We start from the raw sequence: 20,938 nt of genomic DNA, 5'->3' as shown, positions 1-20,938 counted from the left end.
GCCAGACAAACGCTACAGAACAACATGGTTGGCAAAAAAAAATTTTCGTCAAGTAACAAACAAATGGACCCAAGTGCAATACACCCTCCTTCAGCGAGGGTAATAAATCATTCTGTTTGCATTTCCAAAAACCTTCAGTTTAGCATTACTTGGGTAAAACTTTATGCTGTCTTGACCAATCAAATTTGCTGAGGTTGGAGTAAACGCGAGATTTAGACAAAAATTGTGGAGCCTAACAATGCAACCACAGAGATAAACTTCGTCCAAAAGATCTGCTTCTTTAATGCATCTTTTTCCAATGATCGTTCCAAAATCGTCAGTTTCTCCTGGAAGAGTTGGTCGAAGCTTCAGCTCTGGACTGTTCTGTTTGACCCATCAGCTTCATATGGTTGCCATCACTCCTGTTATTCAAAGTTCACCAACTAAGCTGATACAGATCGTGCTCAGAAATGCAAAGCAAGAGCTGAAAAGACCCTTCCCATGTCCTTTTTCTCAAGACTGTTGAGGGTTAGGTGTTGAATGAACTCTCCAGTTTTTTTCTGTTTTTCTTAATTTTGTAAGTGTTGACACATTCTCACAAAATTATTTCAGACAAAGCTTTTTCATTATGTGCAGAAAGGTAGTACACATAAGTAAGGAACATTTTGAAGAAAAATGTTGGTCAAATAATAATATTTTGAAGAAATAATAATAGTAATAATACTAACACCACATGTTGGTGTTATTGGTTCACGAGCACCAGCCAGATTGACCAATATTGGTTCACGAGCGCCAGCCAGAGTGACCACTATATTCGTTATGTCTGTGTGTTTCTGTCTGTGTGTCTGTCTGTCCTAGTGGGGCAGATAGGCAAATCAATTGTGCAATTCATGACTAAAGCATGAAAGCTCTAACATACCATCTACGTACCATAAGGTTTCTTTTCAGACGTGGAGCCATTCTGTGTTTGACCTTTAATGACCTTGAGAGGTCAATGACCTCGAACATTGAGGATAACTGTTTTTTACCATCCCATCCTTCATTATAAACATGTTGAACGATGTAAACAATGCATTTTTATTCCAATAAAGATGTGTATATATCCTACAGAGTGTTTGTGGTTAATTTTAGGTACTTTGATGATCTAAATCATTTAATTTTCATTGGTCCAACACATTTCAATATGATATTTTCACGTAAAATCATCTTAGATTGCGCGAACACTATTTATGCTTTGTGTGTTTCAGATAGCCTGTCAGACTCATCCTGGAGGTTCTGCTAACAGCTTTCCTTAGATTATAGAACTGTTTAACAACTGGTGGTGGCAAGCCTGAATAAACTTTATTTACAGGGTAGTATAGGCGCTGTCACCATGTCAAAACGCCATGTCTTGATAGATCCAACTCAACCTTGCAGCACATCCAAGCAACCCAAGCCACCTTGCCCAACTAACTGGAAGCTTTGTATTCCTTGCCAAGCAGAAACATGGGAAGCCTTGCAGTGTCCAGCCAAATCCAGCAAGAAACCTGTGGGTAGCGGTTATGTGTCATTGGCAAAGGACCTCCTCCAGTTTCAGGACATTGGCCACATGCCGACTGAGCTGAATCTGGACAGATTGGACGATGGAGGTGGCGTAGAGGCCACGCTGATTGCACACAGTGCTCTGTGGCATAAAACCTGCCAGTTAAAGTACAACCAAACAAAGCTTCAGTGACTAGTACAGCGGAGTTCAAGTGGTGGTTCGACTGTTCACACACTGTCTGCTCACAGCCATGTGAAGCTCACAGAGCCTGTGTGTTTCTTCTGCAATGAGTCAGCTGGCTCTGAAGGCCTACATGAAGCGTCAACCAAACAGATAGACACGAATGTTCAGAAGTGTGCCTTAGAGCTGGAGGACACGGAGCTGCTGGCCAAACTTGCCCCCGGAGACATGATTGTCCTCGACGCCAAGTATCACCGCAACTGCCTCCGCATTCTCTACAACAGAGCCAGACAAGCTGCCTCCAAGGATGAGCATGGGGATGAGGCTCATCTGCATGGCATCGCCTTTGCTGAGTTGGTGGCATTCATGGAGGACACGCGTGGCGACGATTGTGCTCCTGTTTTCAAGCTGGCAGACCTGGGTGACCTGTACAAGGTCCGACTGGAACAGCTGGGTGCCACAGTGGAGACTCGGATTCATACCACCAGATTGAAGATCTGACTCCTGTCTGCCTTCCCTGACCTAAGAGCACATTCACAAGGGAGAGACACACTTCTGACATTTGCAGAAGACATTGGAGATGCTCTCAGGAAGGCCTGTGACCATGACTGTGATGCCATGCATTTGGTGCGAGCAGCACAGGTGGTGCGCAAAGAGATGTTCGACACCAAGTTCGCCTTTGATGGATCATTCCAGCCCGAATGTCAGAAAGCAGCGGTTCCACCAACACTCTTGGCTCTGATGAACATGATTCAGGATGGGGCCAACATCAAACAACAGACCTAGCTGGTGGACACAGCCACCACAACTGCCGCCCTAACAGTGTCACAGCTGCTGGTCTTCAACAGTGTCACAGCTGCTGGTCTTCAACAGTGTCACAGCTGCTGGTCTTCAACAGTGTCACAGCTGCTGGTCTTCAACAGTGTCACAGCTGCTGGTCTTCAACAGTGTCACAGCTGCTGGTCTTCAACAGTGTCACAGCTGCTGGTCTTCAACAGTGTCACAGCTGCTGGTCTTCAACAGTGTCACAGCTGCTGGTCTTCAACAGTGTCACAGCTGCTGGTCTTCAACAGTGTCACAGCTGCTGGTCTTCAACAGTGTCACAGCTGCTGGTCTTCAACAGTGTCACAGCTGCTGGTCTTCAACAGTGTCACAGCTGCTGGTCTTCAACAGTGTCACAGCTGCTGGTCTTCAACAGTGTCACAGCTGCTGGTCTTCAACAGTGTCACAGCTGCTGGTCTTCAACAGTGTCACAGCTGCTGGTCTTCAACAGTGTCAAACATGCACGGGCAGTGAAGTCATCAAGCACCTTGCGTCACAGCCGTGACCGTGAAACTCCACTTCCACTCTACATTGCACTGAAAGTCCATGCTGTCACACGCAAGAGGGGGCTCATTGACACACTCTTCCATCTCGGGATGTGTGTCTCATATGACCGCCTCCTACAAGTGTCATCCGACATTGCCAATGGAGTTTGCCAACACTTTAGGATGGAAGATGTTGTGCAGAAAGGAGCACAAAAGCGACCATACGCACGGTCGACACTGATGTCGTGGTATTGGCTGTGGCTGCATTCCGGAAGAAGTGTGGATAGCTCTTGGTGCTGGCGTCAGTTTCAGGTACATTGGTGTACACAAAGTGGTTGGCAAGCTGGATCCAAGAACCTGTGCCACTCTCCCAGTCTTCCATGCAATCACAGGATGCGACACTGTCTCTGCATTCGGCAGCAGGGGAAAGAAGACTGCCTGGGACACGTGGACGGCTCTCCCTGAAGTGACTGAGGCCTTTGAAAAGCTCTCACGGGTGCCAGGTGCTGTGAGCGAGCTGTCCATGTCACGAGTGGAGCGCTTCGTGGTGCTGATGTACGACAGAACCAGCGACACCATGGAGGTAAATGAAGCGAGGAAACAGCTCTTCACTCAGAAGTCCAGGACCCTGGAGAATATCCCACCCACACAGGCTGCTCTGAGGCAACACATCATGCGTGCCACCTACCAGGCCAACATCTGGAACCAGGCGTTAGTTCCTGACCCTGAGCTCGCAAGCCCTTCTGATTGGGGATGGGTAAAGGATGCAACAGGATGGCAGCCACTCTGGACCACCCTTCCAGAAACATCACAATCCTGCTACGAACTGATACACTGTGGGTGCAAGCAGGGGTGCACCGGGCGCTGCAAGTGCAACAAGGCAGCCCTCATGTGCACTGCCCTGTGCTCATGTTCAGGAGACTGTTAGATCATCTACAGAGGACAAACATGGACAAACATGGCCTGAACTATATTACTATCACCCTGTCCATCACTATTCTTCAGATAATTGATACAGATGCATATATGTTAAACTTGTTTAATCCAGCCTAAATAAACACTGGCTGAGGTCATTGTTTGCATATAAAATTTAACCAGTAGGATATATGTGGAGTCGAAGTAAGAGGTATGTGCAGCAACAGGTAAAATAGCTTTTAAAAAAGTGGTGTATATTGAGGTTTTTCCTGCGATAATGCCAAAAATGAATATTTTTCATCGTACAAGGTCAATGACCTCTCATAGGGCTCAGAAGTCAAATCTGAAGTGGCTCCACGTCTGAAAATAAACTTTATGGTATATACAAACACTGAAAATTTCATGCTTTAGTCATAAAATGCACAATACATTCCATATGAGGTTATCTGCCCCACTATCCAGAGCATAACTCCGTGGACTTTGATCCAATCATGATGAAACTTGGTTATGTGTTCGATATCAGTGTCTAGTTGTGTTTTCCTGGATGAGAGGGCTTGCTACGCCCATTGTGGGCAGAGCCACGCCCCAAAAATAGCCATTTCTCAGGGGTAGTCGGATTAAAAATCTATCTTCTCCGAGGGAACTGACTGAATGGAATGGGTTATTTGGTATTTGAATAGCAAAATAAATTATCTAAAACTTGTCGTTGTCCGATTTTTCATTTTCTTCACAAGATCAAAAACTTAGAAAATTGCAAATTTTGACATAAAAATCATACGACCGCCCAAACTTTGAGAGCTTGGATGACAATATTTTTATGCATAATCTTGAGGTCATTCTCATGTTGATCATGTTGATCATGAGGTACTTTTTCTTCTGCGTCTCGCCCTTTTCATGTGCAGGTTCCTCAATAAGGATACGAGATCCCGAACATCATGTTGATCATTTTTATAACTTGGTCAAAAATTATCACATTGTCTCATCCTTGACTTCTGAAACGATCTACATTGTCAAATACCGCTCGTGAACCATTGTTGTCTTCAGACTTGTTATTACTCTTCTTTCTAAAATTTGTTTTAATTTCTATTCAGTTCAATGATTTTTTCCTTTCAGGAATGAACTTGTGAATGTGCAGCGTGCTGTCCAGCACAATGAGCAAAGGCACCGAGAGCTGTCAGCGAGTCGCACAGATCGCCTCTCGCGCTTTGGCCATCACATGCCCAGGCTGTCGCAACTGATCGACGATGCTCACAAGCTGGGACGATTTCAGCGCAAGCCCATCGGGCCTCTGGGTATTTCATGTTCCGCTTCTCTGTCACTCTATAAGGCAATTCTGTCCTCAGCACGTCAGACAGATACCTATGCTCTGCATACTCTGTAAACACATCTGCTGTTGCTAGTCTTGTGAACGTGGAACTATCCACATGACCCCATATACTGAACCATCATGAGCACATATTGGATGCCTTTGGGCTTTGTACCCAGTTGGGCAAACCAAACAGGCTAAGTTGGTTCTGTTTGGTGCCCAAAAGGTAGTTTATTTTATTTTTCCTCTGCCTAATGCTTTTCTAACTGCTTGAGTGTCCTATATGCAAGTATTCTTTATTATTATGCTTGGCCTGTTTAGTGTTCCCACCTAAACCTCTAGCTCATGATTAGGGGTATCCAGGTTAAATTGCCAGATACCATACATGATTGTCCATTGTCTTCTAATATCCTTGTAATTTGTGTGAAAGTACATGTCCACTGTGTGTTGGTCTTTCATGTTAGTTATGTACTTCTAAGACCTCTTCATCCTACATTACATTTCATTCCCTATTTTCTGCACAAAACACTTCTACTATGAAATGTAACCATATCTTAAACATTTTGCTCTTACTTGTATATATACTAAATAGAATGGCAATCGGTAGAGCGCATACTTCCACCAGGCTGAACAGTTTACGTTTTGTATTCCACTGATAGGCCGGATCTGTATCCTTGTCACACACCAAAATCGAATCGGCTTGTTCTTGTCACCTACCCAACTCTTCGACCAAGTTTTGTCGTAGCCCGTCCACAACTTTTTGAAATATTGTGCTTTAGAGTAAACCCTCAAATATTGCGGCGGTTACGTTTTTGGAAAATGCCGTGATGGTGGAGGCCAAGGAGAAAAGGGGGTTTCGGTTCCTGAGCTTCAAGGTTGCTCATTTATTTCTGAAAATGCACCACAATTGAAATAAACATATAAAATATATATTAAGCATGTTAACATTGAAATAAGCATTTAATGAATATATATACAATGTAAATTAAGCAAAACATGACACTTTTTGGTTCATGAAAAAATATTTTCACGAAAAAAATAAGTGACCACTATATTCATTACCTTCGCATTCTGCAAAAGGTTATGTATTGGTCGCTGTGTATTTATTTATTTATTTATTTATTTATTTATTTGTGAATATGTGTGTGTGTTTGTTTGTTATTCGCATAACTCAGAAACTATTAAACCAAATCGCTTGAAATTTGGTGGGATGATGGGTTATTATCCAAGGAACATTTGATTAGATTTTGGGGAGCGATCGGGTCAAAGGTCAAGGTCACGGAAAGATCAAATTCGTATTTTTACCATAGCGCGGTCAATTTTGATCTAATTGGCATGCAACCGATGCCAAAATGTTCAGAATTCATTGCCCAATCTTGTGATGGGCGACATGACACAATTACGTCATTACCCTTGTTAGCGGTTGGGGGTCAAAGGTCAGTGGGGTCGCGACCTTTCAAAATATGCGGTTTTTGTCATAACACGGTCAAATCAAAACCGATTTGCATGAAACCAACACAAAAATGTTCACTGTTCTGTTCCCCCCACTCTCATGCCAAGAACAAAAAAGTAGTGGAGGCGAAGGTATGCGTTCTACCGAGTGCTCATTCTAGTTATTGTTGTGTGTGTGTCTGTCTGTCTGTCCCGAGCTTCGCTCCGTGGGTTTTGATCCGATCATAAAATTTTGGTGGGAGGTTTATATCGTGATAGAGTTGTTTTCTCCTGAGAATGGGCATGGTGCGTCCATTATGGGCGGAGCCACGCCCCAAAAAAACGTGTTTTTAGGGGGTAGCCGATTTCAATTTGCATCTTCTCCTCGGGGTTTTGTCGAATCTGACAGAGGTTTCGGTATTTGGTGAGCCCAATGGCACCTGACACGGAGCTCGATTATTTTTATTTTTATTTTTATTTTTTTTTCATTTTCGGCCCAAGGTCACGAACTTAGAAAATTGTGAATTGTGTTTTTAGGGGGTAGCTGATTTCAATTTGCATCTTCTCCTCGGGGGGTTGTCGAATCTGGCAGTGGTTTCGGTATTTGGTTAGCCCAATGGCACCTGCATAGCCCCACTGAGCTTGATTTTTCATTTTCATGGCAAGGTCACGAACTTAGAAAATTGCGATTTTTGACATAAAAATCATACGACCACCCAAATTTTGAGAGCTAGGATGACAATATTTTTTTATGCATAATCTTGAGGTCATTCCCCACCTAAAATCCTGAAACCATTTTGCTCTATCTCGAACACCTTGCCCGTGGCGCCCTCTTCAAGTTTGTTTTTATGCTGATTTCATCAAAGTATGGATAATCCGAGGAGTGCGAAATGCCATATAGCCTCTATGACGTTATATTGTTCCTGGAATGTTCCAGAGGAAGTTTTGCACCAAAGGTCATAATCCTTGACCTTTGACCTTTAAAGGCCACGAAGGTCAAATTTTCAAAGTTGTGGGAATCAAACCGGGTTTTCGACCTTCTTCGACAAACTAACTCCAATAAGCTATGGCACGTATCCTGTTTCCTTATTTTAATGTCCACAACATTGTTTTGTGACCTTTAAAGGTTATGCAAAGGTCAAATTTTTTTTAAGTTGTTGAACGAAACCGGGTTTTCGACATTTTGCAGCTAATAACCTGTCACTCGTACCACATCATGTTGATCATTTTTATAACTTGGTCAAACATTATCACATTGTCTCATATCATCCTTGACTTCTGAAACGATCTACATTGTCAAATACCGCTCGTGAACCATTGTCGTCTTCAGACTTGTTCCTTTTAAATTTATTCCAATGCAGTGAGATGGGTGAGGGTAAGAATGGAACATACTCGTTCTGTACTCTGCTGCGAACAGAAACCACAAGACTTAGCTTGGGATGATGATGCTGTTGGAGGGGGGAGTAGGGAAGGGCAAGCGGGGAGGGGGATTCAGCAATTGGAAGAGCATCATTAGCTTTAAGACTAAGTTAGCTGTGGCATTGCCACAGAGGAGGAGATAAGACAATCCTTAACCACCTTACCTTGAACACCGGAGCAGATCTTTCATGCTTGGAGAGTTGGAGTAGAAGATACAAGATGACATCCTCTTCCAGAATAATCCCATCTCGTTAGCGTCAAAATCTTTCTCCGGCATAAATCCCTTCGCCTCGATTAGTTCCATGAGCTGCAGTGGGTAGTTTTTCACAGCATCATTGTCTACCGATGCTGCTTCTCTGACTAATTCTCCAAATATTTTCTCAAAAACCAGCCCTTGCTGGTGTGGAACTTGTGGGTATCCGTGGTTGTCACACACCCAACCGAACCACCAAGTTTCGTTAAAATCCATCCATAACTTTTTACCCCTCAGCCTGAATTGACTAAGGGGTATTGTCGTCATAGGCATTGTCCAGCTGGCGTCCGTCCGGGCTTCTGTCAACTTTTGGTTTCCGTCAATTTCGGGGAGAACGCCTTGTCCGATTAAATCCATTTTTGCAGGGTATGTTGGGGTTGAGTAGAGGAAGGTTCCTTTCTAAAATGGGTGCGCTGCGATGTTCAATGTGGCCTCCATGGCAGCCATCTTGAAATTGGTTTCCGTCGATTTCGAGGAGAACGCCTTGTCCGATTAAATCCATTTTTGCAGTGTGTGTTGGGGCTGGGTAGAGGAAGGTTCCTTTCTATAATCAATGCGATGCAATATCCAATATGGCGGCTAGGGCAGCCATCTTGAATTTGGTTTCCGGACAATAACTTGAGAACGGTTTGACAGATTGATTTTATTTTCATGGGGGTATAATGGAGGTGGTTAGAGGAAGGTTCCTTTCGATATACAGCACAATCCGATATCCAATATGGCGGCTAGGACAGCCATCTTGAATTTGGTTTCCGGACAATAACTTGAGAACGGCTTGACTTATTGATTTCATTTTTGTGTGATATGATGGGGGTGTTTAGAGGAAGGTTCCTTTCGATATTCAGCGCAATCCGATATCCAATATGGCGGCTCGAGCAGCCATCTTGAATTTGGTTTCCGGAAAATAACTTGAGAACGGCTTCACACATTGATTTTATTCTGGCGAGATATAATGGGGTTGAGTAGAGGAAGGTTCCTTTCCAAAATGGGCATGCTGCGATTTTCGCTGTGGCCGCCACGGCAGCCATCTTGAAATTGGTTTCCGTCAATTTTGAGGAGAACGCCTTGTCCGATTAAATCCATTTTTGCTGGGTGTGTTGGGGTTGAGTTGAGGAAGGTTCCTTTCGAAAATGGGCTTGCTGCATTTTTCAATATGGCCACCATCTTGAAATTCGTTTGCATCAAGGGGCTGAGGGGTTACACCCGCTTTGCGGTGCTATTTTTGAGATATCCTCAGAGATATTGTTTTGGGCCCCATCTCTTAATGGTGAAGAATCAATTAAAAATTCAATAATCGGATCCAGATCTTCACAAATATCTAATCGATTGTTCCTTGTCACAATCATGCCCAACAAGTTTTGTCCGAATCCATCCCCAACTTTTTGAGATATCCTGATCAGACAGGAGTGAAAACGTAACCTCCGTCCACCTTTGGTGGTGGAGTTAACTACACGAACAGTAGTCGTACTGTAATTGTGAAACGAGAAAAACAATCTGGTTATCGGCACAGTTCCATGAGGTACTCTTTCTTCTGCGTCTCGCCCTTGGCATGTGCAGGTTCCTCAATAACGATACGAGATCCCGAACTTGCACTTGCTGCCGAGTGCTGCCTCAAGGAGATTGTCTATGCCTTTTGCTGTCACAGCCACCAAGATGAGCACACGCTGGAGTCCATCATAAGAGGGACGCCCCTGCCTGGCCACCGCCCGGAGATCATCGTCACACCCTTTTTGGATAAATTGCATGACATCTCAACGAGGTAAGATCACTCAAGTTTTCTCTGATTATGCATTGTAATGTCTCTCCTCAAGTATTTAATGTCTTATTTTGAATTATCTTGTTACCTCTGCCACCAAAGGTGGACGGAGGTTATGTTTTCACCCCTGTTTGTCTGTCTTTCTGTGAGCATAATGTCTCAAAAAGTTATGGACGGATTAGGACGAAACTTGGTTGACAGGTTGGGTGTGTGACAAGGAAGAATTTATTTGATTTTGGTGAAGATCCGGATACGATCATTTTTATAGTGATTCTTCACCAGAGAAGAAAAGCTGTGATGCTTCAAAGTCACTTGGTGAATGGAACAGCGATGTGTTTCCCTAATGAGCCCCAAAGAGGTTGAAATGAGTATCACCAAGCAGATGAAAAGCGATGCTAACATTTGATCTTTGCATCTTTGCACTGCAAGAGCCCCTTCTGGGACTAAAGTCATGATGTCGTCGTATCGGTATCGTCACGGCATTTGTCCAGGTTGGAGAACTTCTAATCATCTTCATAGAACTCTGCATCACTGTAAGTAATGGTAATGCCTTCTGGTTGTGATTGGTGTGGTGGCATCCATGTGGCAGATGGCACTTGTTGGTACCAAATCATTGCAGCAATAGTTATGATGGAACTTGATTTGGCATCCTCACCAATCATAGATAGGGATTTATCATTATATGTATGTTGGGTTATTCAATAAGTACCTTAAAATATTTTTCACATATTGTTTATTGCATGTACTTGTGGAACAACTGTTATTTTCAAGATAATTTCCATTGCGTTCAATGCACTTTTTTCCAGCACTTTACTAAGACCTGGATTCCTCGAGAAAAAAATTATATTTTGGCTGCTTGTGTAGGCATTCATGCACCACCTCTTGGACTTGACACCATAGAGGTCAACGAGCTCCCTGGGGCGATGCAGGTACCATTGGGCTAACCAAATACCGAAACCCCTGCCATATTCGACAAACCCCTCGGAGAAGATGGATTTTTATGTCAAAATTCGCAATTTTCGAAGTTCCTGACCTTGTGACCTTGACCTTGGGACGAAAATGAAAAATCCAGCTCCGTGGGGCTATGCAGGTGCCATTGGGCTAACCAAATACCGAAACCCCTGTCAGATTCGACAAACCCCCAAGGAGAAGATTCAAATGGAAATCGGCTACCCCCTAAAAACACGTTTTTTTTGGGCGTGGCTCCGCCCATAATGGGCGCACCACACCCATTCTCAGTAAAACACAACTAGATCATGATATAAACCTCCCACCAAAATTTTATCAGGATCGGATCAAAACCCACGGAGCTCTGCTCGGGACAGACAGACAGACAGGCAGACAGACACAACAATAACGAGCAATAACCTATCACGCAAGCTGTTGACTCTCAGAAACTTGTCTTCTGATTGTGTTGTGGCTTGGGTCTGCCAGACCTCTTCCTGTCAGAGTTTCATCCAGTTTCAAAGTACCTTTTGATGGTGTAGAAAACTGTACTCACTGACACCTTGGCCTCTTTGTAATTTCTCTAAAGGAAAGACCTACACTTTTAAGGGTTATAATGGCCTGTCTGTCTTCCTTTGTTGATTGTCTTTTTCTTGCCATTATGATAGGAATATACTACTTCCTTCAGTGCAATATTGTCCAAATAATGCTTCAGAGGGTGTAGTAACACAGTCTGTTCCAACACTGCTTTTATACAGACAGAGGGTTTGTAACAAATCAGCAAAAGTCGGGACACCTGTAGGAATTGTTTGCATCAACTTTCAAGGCTCAATTTACTTCCATTGCTGCAGAACAGCTGCAGTTGCTAACCCATTACTTGTTCCCTGAAAAGGGCGTTTTTTAAACAACTCTGAAATTTACATTATTTTTCAGTTTTTGGCAACCTCAACTTTTTTTTGTAACCTCTGGGAGTTTACCATTTAGCTTTGTACCATTTCAGGTTATTCACTGGACTTGAACTGCTTAAATTTCAGTAAAAACTCGAAAAATGGGGGTGTGATAAAACCTTTGACCGGTAGGGTACGTACTTGAGTGTACGAGGTGCAGTGGAACACGAGGCGCAAGCGTGCCAGCATCAACTCCGCTTTATTGCGCGACCAGAAGCACATTCCTGCCACCCCTCACGGGCGAGGCATGATATACGAAAACCCAATCACGTGACACAGCACACTCCTCCCCTCATAAAATGACAAGTCAAATGATGAAAGGACAATCATAACATGACCACCCGAAACCCATCAACACTCATAATCCTCCAAGTACCGCGGCCGCACCCTGACCCACCTTGGACGGGCCGCGCCGCCAGACAGTCCAGGCTCAGACGCCTCCCGGCTCGGTCGAGGTGACACCCTCGCCGGACTCACGCCATCCGCAATAACAACTGCCCCCGACCGACCCGACCAGCCTGCCCGACGTCCCCGGGTAGGACAGCATCAGGCGAGAACCCCCTGGGCGTCGGCACATCCGGCCCTGGCGATACAACGTCAGGTGCCGGCGACATTACAGGTGGGGGTCCCACATCGTTCGGCCCGGGGAGGTGTGGGGGGGGTGACGCTGAACAGCGATTATGCATTTGGTCCACGTGCCGCTTCCACACATCCCCACCATCAGTCCGCACCATGCAATTCGCCGGTCCCAGTACCACAGAGACCACAGCCGGCACCCATTTGGAACAGTGGAAATAATCACGCACCATCACCCGCTGTCCCACATTGAAGCTGCGCAGCCGCGTTGGACGGGACACCGCCCCACCCCCCGACCCTCCAGGTCGCAGCAAATCCAGTCTGGACCGCAATGCCCGTCCATAGAGACGAATGGCAGGCGAATCACCCGTGACAGGATGAACCGCGTTCCTGTAATGGAGCAAAAAGACATCGACCACCGCCTGCACAGGTGCAACACCCCCCCTGCGCAAAGCCCGTTTCAACATCTTAACAAACGACTCAGCTTTCCCATTCGTCTCAGGATGATACGGTGCGGACCTTAGATGTTGAATACCATTTTGGCGCATAAACTCATCAAATACACCCGCGATGAACTGCGGACCATTATCAGAGACCAGGATCTCCGGTAACCCTTTATTAGCAAAGATCGTCCGCAGTTTCTCTACTGTAATGTTTGCTGATGTATGCTGTATTACTACAACCTCTGGCCATTTAGAGAATGCATCGATCGCAATCAAAAACATTTTGCCATTAACCGGCCCCGCAAAATCTACATGGACCCTCTGCCAGGCTCTGTCTGGCGCAGGCCATAGCCCCGAAGCTCGACGCGGGTTATCAGCATCTGTCTGGCACGTGGCGCAACGCTTAACCAACTGCTCAATGTCTTTGTCCAACCCCGGCCACCACAACAGGCTACGAGGAAGACTCTTGGTCTTCACGATGCCAAGGTGACTGACATGCAGTTCTTCCAAACACCGCTGCCTGAACTTCGGTGGAATCACCGTCCTCACCCCCCCCCCCCACATAACGCACCGTTGGACCAGCGACAGCTCCGATGCGCGTGACGTGAAAGGTTGGAATGCCGGCGTTGAAGGCAGATCGCTTCAATTCCCCGTAGCAATCGCCTGGACGACACGGGCGAGCACCGGATCATGAGCCGATTCTACCACGACCTGTCTGGCCGTGACCGGCCTGCTTTGGACCTGGCCCAGCGCGAACACGTCGACCCGGTCGGCCAACTCAGACGCAGCTGGACCCTCCGCACACGGCAAGCGTGAGAGCCCGTCGCAGTTAGCATGCTTCTCAGTGCTTCGGAACTGAATATCATAATCGTAATCACCAAGAAACAGACACCACCGCTGTATTCGCGCGGCCGCCACCACCGACACCCCGCGTTCGGGTCTCAGGATGAATTGAAGAGGCTTGTGATCCGTCTGCAAAGTGAAATGCCGCCCCAGCAGGTATTGATGAAACCTCCGCACACCCCAGACGAGGCTGAGAGCCTCGCGCTCGATCTGGGCATATCCCCACTCTGCTGCGGACAGGGTCCGGGATGCAAATCAAAAACAGGCCGCTCGGAACCATCGTCCATCCTGTGGGAGAGCACTGCCCCAATGCCATATGCCGAGCTGTCGCATGCCAATAGGAGCGGACGCGCAGGCTCGTAGTGCACGAAGACCGTATCCTCTGTGAGCAGCCGCTTGACGCGGTCGAACGACGCCTGGTGTGCAGGACCCCAAGCCCAGCGCTCGTCCTTCTTGAGCAACCGTGTTAACGGCGCAAGTTGTGAGCTGAGCCCTCGCACAAACCTTTGGTAATACTGGGCCATACCAATGAACGAGCGCAGCTGCGTCTTGTCGTGAGGCGGTGGCATGTGCTGAATCGCTTCCACCTTCCGAGGACCTTTCAACAGCCCCTCCGGCGTAATTATGTGCCCGAGGTATTCCAAGCGCTGCTTGAAGAACGCGCACTTGTCCCTGTTCAAGCGCAGGCCGCACGCTTCTAGTTTTGTCAGCACTTGGGCAATGTTCGCAAGATGCTCGTCCGCCGTTTTCCCCGCAATGAGCACATCGTCCAGGTAGGTCTGAGCGGGCAGGCCCATGCAAACCTGATCCATGGCTTTCTGCCACAAAGCTGGGGCCGAAGCAATCCCAAAACAGAGTCGGGTATATCGATAGAGTCCTTGACACGTGTTGATTTATCAAAAGCTCGCTACTCCCGGGATCCATCGGCAGGTGAAAATATGCATCACACAGGTCTAGCTTCGTGAAGTATCGACTCCCCGCCAATCGCGCATATATTTCATCGATTGACGGCAGTGGATATTGCTCCACGCTGAGCCCCCTGTTAACCATGGATTTGAAGTCCCCGCACAATCGGACGTTCCCATTCCGTTTCAGCACCGTGACAACCGGGGTGGCCCAATCTGAGCACGACACCCGTTTGATCACTCCACAGGCCTCCAGCCTATCCAGTTCACCCTTGACCTTGTCCCGCAGGGCATACGGCACCGGACGTGGTTTACAAAACCGAGGAACCACCCCCTCCTTCAGGAAGAGTTTTGCCTCCATGCCCTTGAGTTTCCCAAGGTCTTCGCAAAACAAACCTTGACATCTCTGAAGAATCTTCTCCAACTGATTCTCCCATCGGCTCGGCACGGGTTGCACAAGGTGAACTGCGGCCCAGTCTAGCCTGATGCGGGCCAGCCAATCTCGGCCGAGGAGAGACGTTCCCCTCCCCCGCACGACGTACACCCGAAGCGTGGCGACCTGGCCTTGGTACCGCACAGACACGTCTGCCATCCCGACTGGCGTTATCGTCTCGCGGGTGTACGTGAACAGCGTGAGGTTTGACCTGATGAGCTTCAGGCCGTTGAGTCTACGTGCGGTCTGTTCGCCGATGATCGACACAGCCGCTCCCGTATCGACCTGGAACGTGATCGGCGTTTTGTTCACTTCGACTTCCACCGTCATCGGGCGTGCCGCCGCCGGGCCAATTGAAAACAGGCCCATCAACGGCCGCCGGTTCCGCCCCAGGTCGCCTCGCACATCGCCGTCCATGACCTTAACGGTGGCCGGCGCCCCACGGCACACACGCTTCAGATGACCCACCTTGTGACAATTCAAACACACGGTGCCTTTATACGGGCACGCATGGCGCAGGTGTCGACCTCCGCATCCCAAACACTTCCGCGGGGTCACCTCGCCACACGTGCGGCCGCGCGGCGACGTCCGACTCGCATCGAAGGTCGAGCATGCGTTCCGGGGCGCTCGCGACCCCACGTGGCCGGTGATGGCTTGAACATCCCCGCGGGTCTGCTCGACCGCTGTAGCCGTGCTGACTGCCGAGTCGAATGTAATGGCTTCACCTTTCAGCCGTAGAACCGCCAAAACCATTTTCGCATCTTGTAAACCAGCAATAAAACGATCTCTGAGCCGAGCTGGACGCTCACCCGCCGTGAACTTGCATGCCACGGAAGAATGCTTAATCCGTGCCACGAAATCAGCGACGCGTTCCTCTGCCCCTTTCGAGAGGCGATCGAACTGGTATCGAGCGAGCTGTAATGACTTCTCCGGCGCCATGTGTGCTTTCATCTTTTGCACAATGTCCCAAAACGACAGCCCGTCATCCCGGGGCTTGTTCGGCGCCACCAAATCACTCGGTAGTCGATAATGCTCCGCCGAAAGTGAAGCGAGCAAGATCGACTTCTGTTTGCTCTCGTCGACCACATCATTCACGTGGAAATAGCATTCCAATTGTTCTGAAAACAATCCGAAGTCGTCTCCGACGAAAACGGGCACAAGTCCGTTTTCAACCATCCTCGTCAGCCAACTAGAGTGTACGAGGTGCAGTGGAACACGAGGCGCAAGCGTGCCAGCATCAACTCCGCTTTATTGCGCGACCAGAAGCACATTCCTGCCACCCCTCGCGGGCGAGGCATGATATACGAAAACCCAATCACGTGACACAGCACACGTACTGCAGTCGGTAATCACACTGACTCCAACCTGCCGAATCCCCAAAAATTGCCGTGTGTGTGTGTGTGTGTGTGTGTGTGTGTGTGTGTGTGTGTGTGTGTGTGTGTGTGTGTGTGTGTGTGTGTGTGTGTGTGTGTGTGTGTGTGTGTGTGTGTGTGTGTGTGTGTGTGTGTGTGTGTGTGTGTGTCATAACATTCTGATAACTCCCCTATCCACCCACCCCCTCTTGCTTTGTCCCATTTTTGCTCTACTTCCTCCCAATACAGTGTAGCACCCTCCTCCCACATCTCTCTCGCTTTCTCTGTTGGACAATGGTTATGTCCTGGCGGGGTTTGTGTCCATATGATATTTCTCTCCTGATGTCTGGACGGGAGTTTGCCTCTGGGTGGTATTTATGTCTTGGTGATGTTTGTGTCCAAACAAGTCCGCGCGGTGTTTATGTCTGGACAAGAGTTTGTGTCTGGACAGGAGTTTGTGTTCAGGTGGTGTTCATGTCCGGACGGGAGTTTGTCGCTGGACATCCTGATTCCGGCCGCGTCCGGGCGGTATTTATGTCCAGATGGGAGTTTCTCTCCGGACAGCTTGGTTCCGGACGCGTCCGGATGGGAGTTTGTGTTTGGATGTGTCCGGGCGGTGTTTGTCTCCAAATGGCTTGGCTCCGGATGCGTCCGGGCGGTGTTTGTCTCCAGACTGGTTATTTCCGGACATGTCCTGGCAGTGTTTGTGTCTTGGTGGTATTTACAGTATGACCCGTAGAAAATGGATTTCAGACATTATTTTGTTTCCATCTTCACTGTTATTCTATGCAGAATCATTTTAATGAGATGGTATGAATCGTAATTAACGCTCAACCACACATCTGCCTTCCCTTCCTCTCACCTCTCGCTGCCTTCCCTCCCCCACCCCTCCTCACTCCCCCTCCCTCTCCTCTCTTCTCCCCTTATCTCCTCTCTCTTTCCCCCTGTATCTCCTCTCTCTGTCTCTTTCCCCCTGTACAGTATCTCTCTGTCTCTGTCTCTGTCTCTGTCTCTGTCTCTGTCTCTGTCTCTGTCTCTGTCTCTGTCTCTGTCTCTGTCTCTGTCTCTGTCTCTGTCTGTGTCTCTCTTTCTCTCTCTGTCTCTGTCTGTGTCTCTCTTTCTCTCTGTGTCTGTGTCTGTGTGTCTCTTTCTCTCTGTGTCTGTGTCTGTGTCTCTCTTTCTCTCTGTGTCTGTGTCTCTCTTTCTCTCTGTGTCTGTGTCTGTGTCTCTCTTTCTCTCTGTGTCTTTGTCTCTTTCCCCCTGCAGTCTCTGTCTCTCTGTCTCTTTCCCCCTGCAGTCTCTGTCTCTCTGTCTCTTTCCCCCTGCAGTCTCTGTCTCTCTGTCTCTTTCCCCCTGCAGTCTCTGTCTCTCTGTCTCTTTCCCCCTGCAGTCTCTGTCTCTCTGTCTCTTTCCCCCTGCAGTCTCTGTCTCTCTGTCTCTTTCCCCCTGCAGTCTCTGTCTCTCTGTCTCTTTCCCCCTGCAGTCTCTGTCTCTGTCTCTTCCCGCCTGCAGTCTCTGTCTCTGTCTCTTTTCCCCCTGTAGTTTCTGTCTGTCTCCCTTTAGTCTCTGTTTCTGTCTCTTCCCCCCTGCAGTCTGTCTCTTCCCCCCCCCCCGCAGTCTCTGTCTCTGTCTCTTTCACCCTGCAGTCTCTGTCTCTATCTCTTTCCCCCTGCAGTCTCTGTCTCTGTCTCTGTTGCTTTCCCCCTGCAGTCTCAGTCTCTGGCTCTCCCCCTGCAGTTTCTGTCTCTTTCCCCCTGCAGTCTGTTTCTCTATCTCTTCCCCCTGCAGTCTCTGTCTCTATCTCTTCCCCCCTGCTGTCTCTATCTCTTCCCCCCTGCTGTCTCTATCTCTTCCCCCCCTGCAGTCTCTGTCTGTCTCTTCCCCCCTGCAGTCTCTGTCTCTTTCCCCCTGGAGTCTCTGTCTTTCTCTGTCTCTCTCCTCACTCACAGCAAAGTGATGGGTGGTATTTGCTAGATTCAAATAAAGGTGTTGCCAAACTTATATGCATCATTCAAAGGTGAAAAAGGTGTATTCTTCACTGTGTACTGCAACGTTCATATCATATTACCTTTTTGCCTTTTCACTTTAATTGACGAGTTGCCCCTTGACATTTTCCATGAGGTCAATTTTATCTGCCCTCTTTCTTAAATGGAAAGACCGTACAGTTCAGAAGTTGCCATTTTGGTATTTCGCTTGCATCTGTTATCCTGATCCAATAAATTTTGGAGAAAGATGTTTGCTGACGAGAATATAAGTTAAGATGCTCGCTTTACAGATAGGCAATCATGACCTGGTGTATTTCATTTGTGCAATTGTGCAACGCTGGCCTTTTTTTTTATTATTTTTTTTTTTTTAAATACATCTGTGATAGTTCATGGTTGGGGGGGCCTGTGTTGATTTAGTGAGTTTCTGCTTTGCAGAAGTGTTAAACATCCTGAGTTTCCTTCACTGTTTGAGAGTCTGGAGATTAACAACAACATAGTCGCCAACATCCTGATTGACATGCGCTCCATTGAAACAGTTCTTCTCATCAAGGTGTGTCAAAATGTCTGGCGTCGGTTTGTTCCACTACAGTGTGATGCTTGCTCTTGATTCTTACTTATTTATTTTCCTCTGTGTGAATGTTGTGCTTGCACATATATTAAGCCTGCACGTAGATGAAGTGCGAATATATTTTGACATCTGCGTAAATTGAATGAAACATTGCAATTGAAACTTGCACAAATTAATATGGTGAACATCCATGATGAAAACCTGATCATAGAAGCATCATGAGGTCAATTCTGAATGGGATCATCTGGGTTAGACAGGGCTGAAAATGAACAGGAGGGCTGAGTCAGACAGCCAGCCAACAGTCAGCCAAACAAGGGATGTGGGTACTAATGAGGATTCAGGGGGAGGGCAAGATGGATACAGAAGGAAACTCAGGAAAAACGAAATTTGGAGGGAGGTGGGCTTGGGATGGAGTCGTGGGTTGTGGGTGGTGAACGGGGGTATGAAAGATGGTGGTTTTGGATGGGGGATGATCTGAGATATTGGTAAGCAGCTGTCTTGAAGACCTGGGGGAAATAATGAGATTGAAGAGAATGTGGAAGTTGGTTCCACAGGTGTGGGGGGGGGGGGGAGGGAAAGAATGAGTGGACGAACCTGACCAGTGATGATGAATTTTTCGGAGATTCACCACAAAGGGGTTGCTGGTGAACTGCATGCGCCCTGCAGAAATCTGTCAAATAAATCTTGGAAAAGCACAATAAGGGCAGAGGGAGGGTGCAAGACCAGAAAGCAGGCAGTGGAAGACACCAGCGATCTGTCTGCGGTGGGAAAGTCATAGGCCCATTGACTCAGCTTCATCGTGAGAGATTCCAATGATCTTTGAAGGCCATGGTTTCCATGACGTCAAGCTGAGCAAGGTGTGAGGCAGGGGTCCCATCCCGGAGGGGAGAGCAGTACTCCATTTCCATAAAGCAGTGTGTTATGGCTTTGTAAGTCGACAAAGATTTGATATGTCAAGGCTGGGCTTTGCACGACAGAGGACAGAGGATGAGGTGACTGGCTTTAGAGGCCAACTCTGAAATGTGGCTTGCCCAAGAAAGATCATCGCTGTTTGAGTGACTGAATTTCTTCAAGTGGATTGTTCATGAATTGTGATTTTTATCAAGCTCTGAAGAGAGATAAGAGACGACTGTCTGCCTATCTGAAGGATCAGGGTGGAGTTATCAGAAAATAGATAAATGGGATTTTTCCAGAGAGCCAGGGAGATCGTTGATGAAGATAAGGAATAGGGTGGGGCCCTTGGGGCATGTCAACCTTGAACAGGGAGTGGAGAGCAGAGAAGATTAAAAAATTCCATTGAGAGCCAAGCGTTGACTAATGGAGTGGAGGAAGTCAGTAACCCAAGAGTGGAGTTGGTCTTGGATGTCATAGGCAGAGAGTTTGGAGAATACGGTGGGATCCAGACTATCGAAAACTCGACCTATGTCTCCAGAAACGGCCCTGATGTCATGTCTGAAATTTATGTCCCCCATTCATTGTTTGGAGAGTAGAAGCAGCATGTCCATTGGTGGAGTGTAATTAGAGTCCAAGGTAGAGTGATCTGGTCTGAATCCTGTAGTGTCGTGGTAGGGGCGCTTAGCAGGCAGACACGAGCGGAGGAACAGTCGAGCCCGGCTGTGGTGCACAAGTGGGAGTGCGGACATACGTTGCCCGCAGCTCTCCTTTATTACGTACTCAATACACTCACGAGCCGTGGCGACTACGGCACCCACTACAACGCCTCAGGCGGCGCGCACTCCTTATATCCCTGGCAGACACGATGATCACGCCGACCACTCCCCCCACCATCATGCCCTGCCCCGCAGGCCCGCAGGCTATACCACACTCCTCCCTCCTAAAACTATGATTATTAAATGATCATCATCATAATAAG

General features: G+C 47.5%; 1 protein-coding gene and 1 pseudogene across 9 annotated transcripts in view; both read left to right on the top strand.

Moving 5' to 3' along the window:
- SMC6 (structural maintenance of chromosomes 6) overlaps positions 1-20,938 on the top strand; it is a 157,237-nt gene that overhangs the window by 77,925 nt on the left and 58,374 nt on the right. For all 9 annotated transcript variants that reach the window (XM_085846620.1, XM_085846621.1, XM_085846622.1 and 6 more), the window contains 3 exons: positions 5,017-5,195; positions 9,870-10,071; positions 18,933-19,047. In XM_085846620.1, the coding sequence (XP_085702746.1) occupies positions 5,017-5,195; positions 9,870-10,071; positions 18,933-19,047 (496 nt within the window). The remainder of the gene's footprint in view (positions 1-5,016; positions 5,196-9,869; positions 10,072-18,932; positions 19,048-20,938) is intronic.
- On the top strand, positions 1,381-4,448 carry LOC147017183 (uncharacterized; annotated as a pseudogene).

The sequence above is a fragment of the Eptatretus burgeri genome, chromosome 11 (assembly GCF_056783735.1).
Source record: "Eptatretus burgeri isolate ZD-2024b chromosome 11, Ebu_testis_v1, whole genome shotgun sequence".
NCBI classification, from domain to species: Eukaryota; Metazoa; Chordata; class Myxini; order Myxiniformes; family Myxinidae; genus Eptatretus; species Eptatretus burgeri.
The sequence above is the reverse complement of the archived record's forward strand: the minus strand, read 5'-3'. Positions and strand labels throughout refer to the sequence as shown.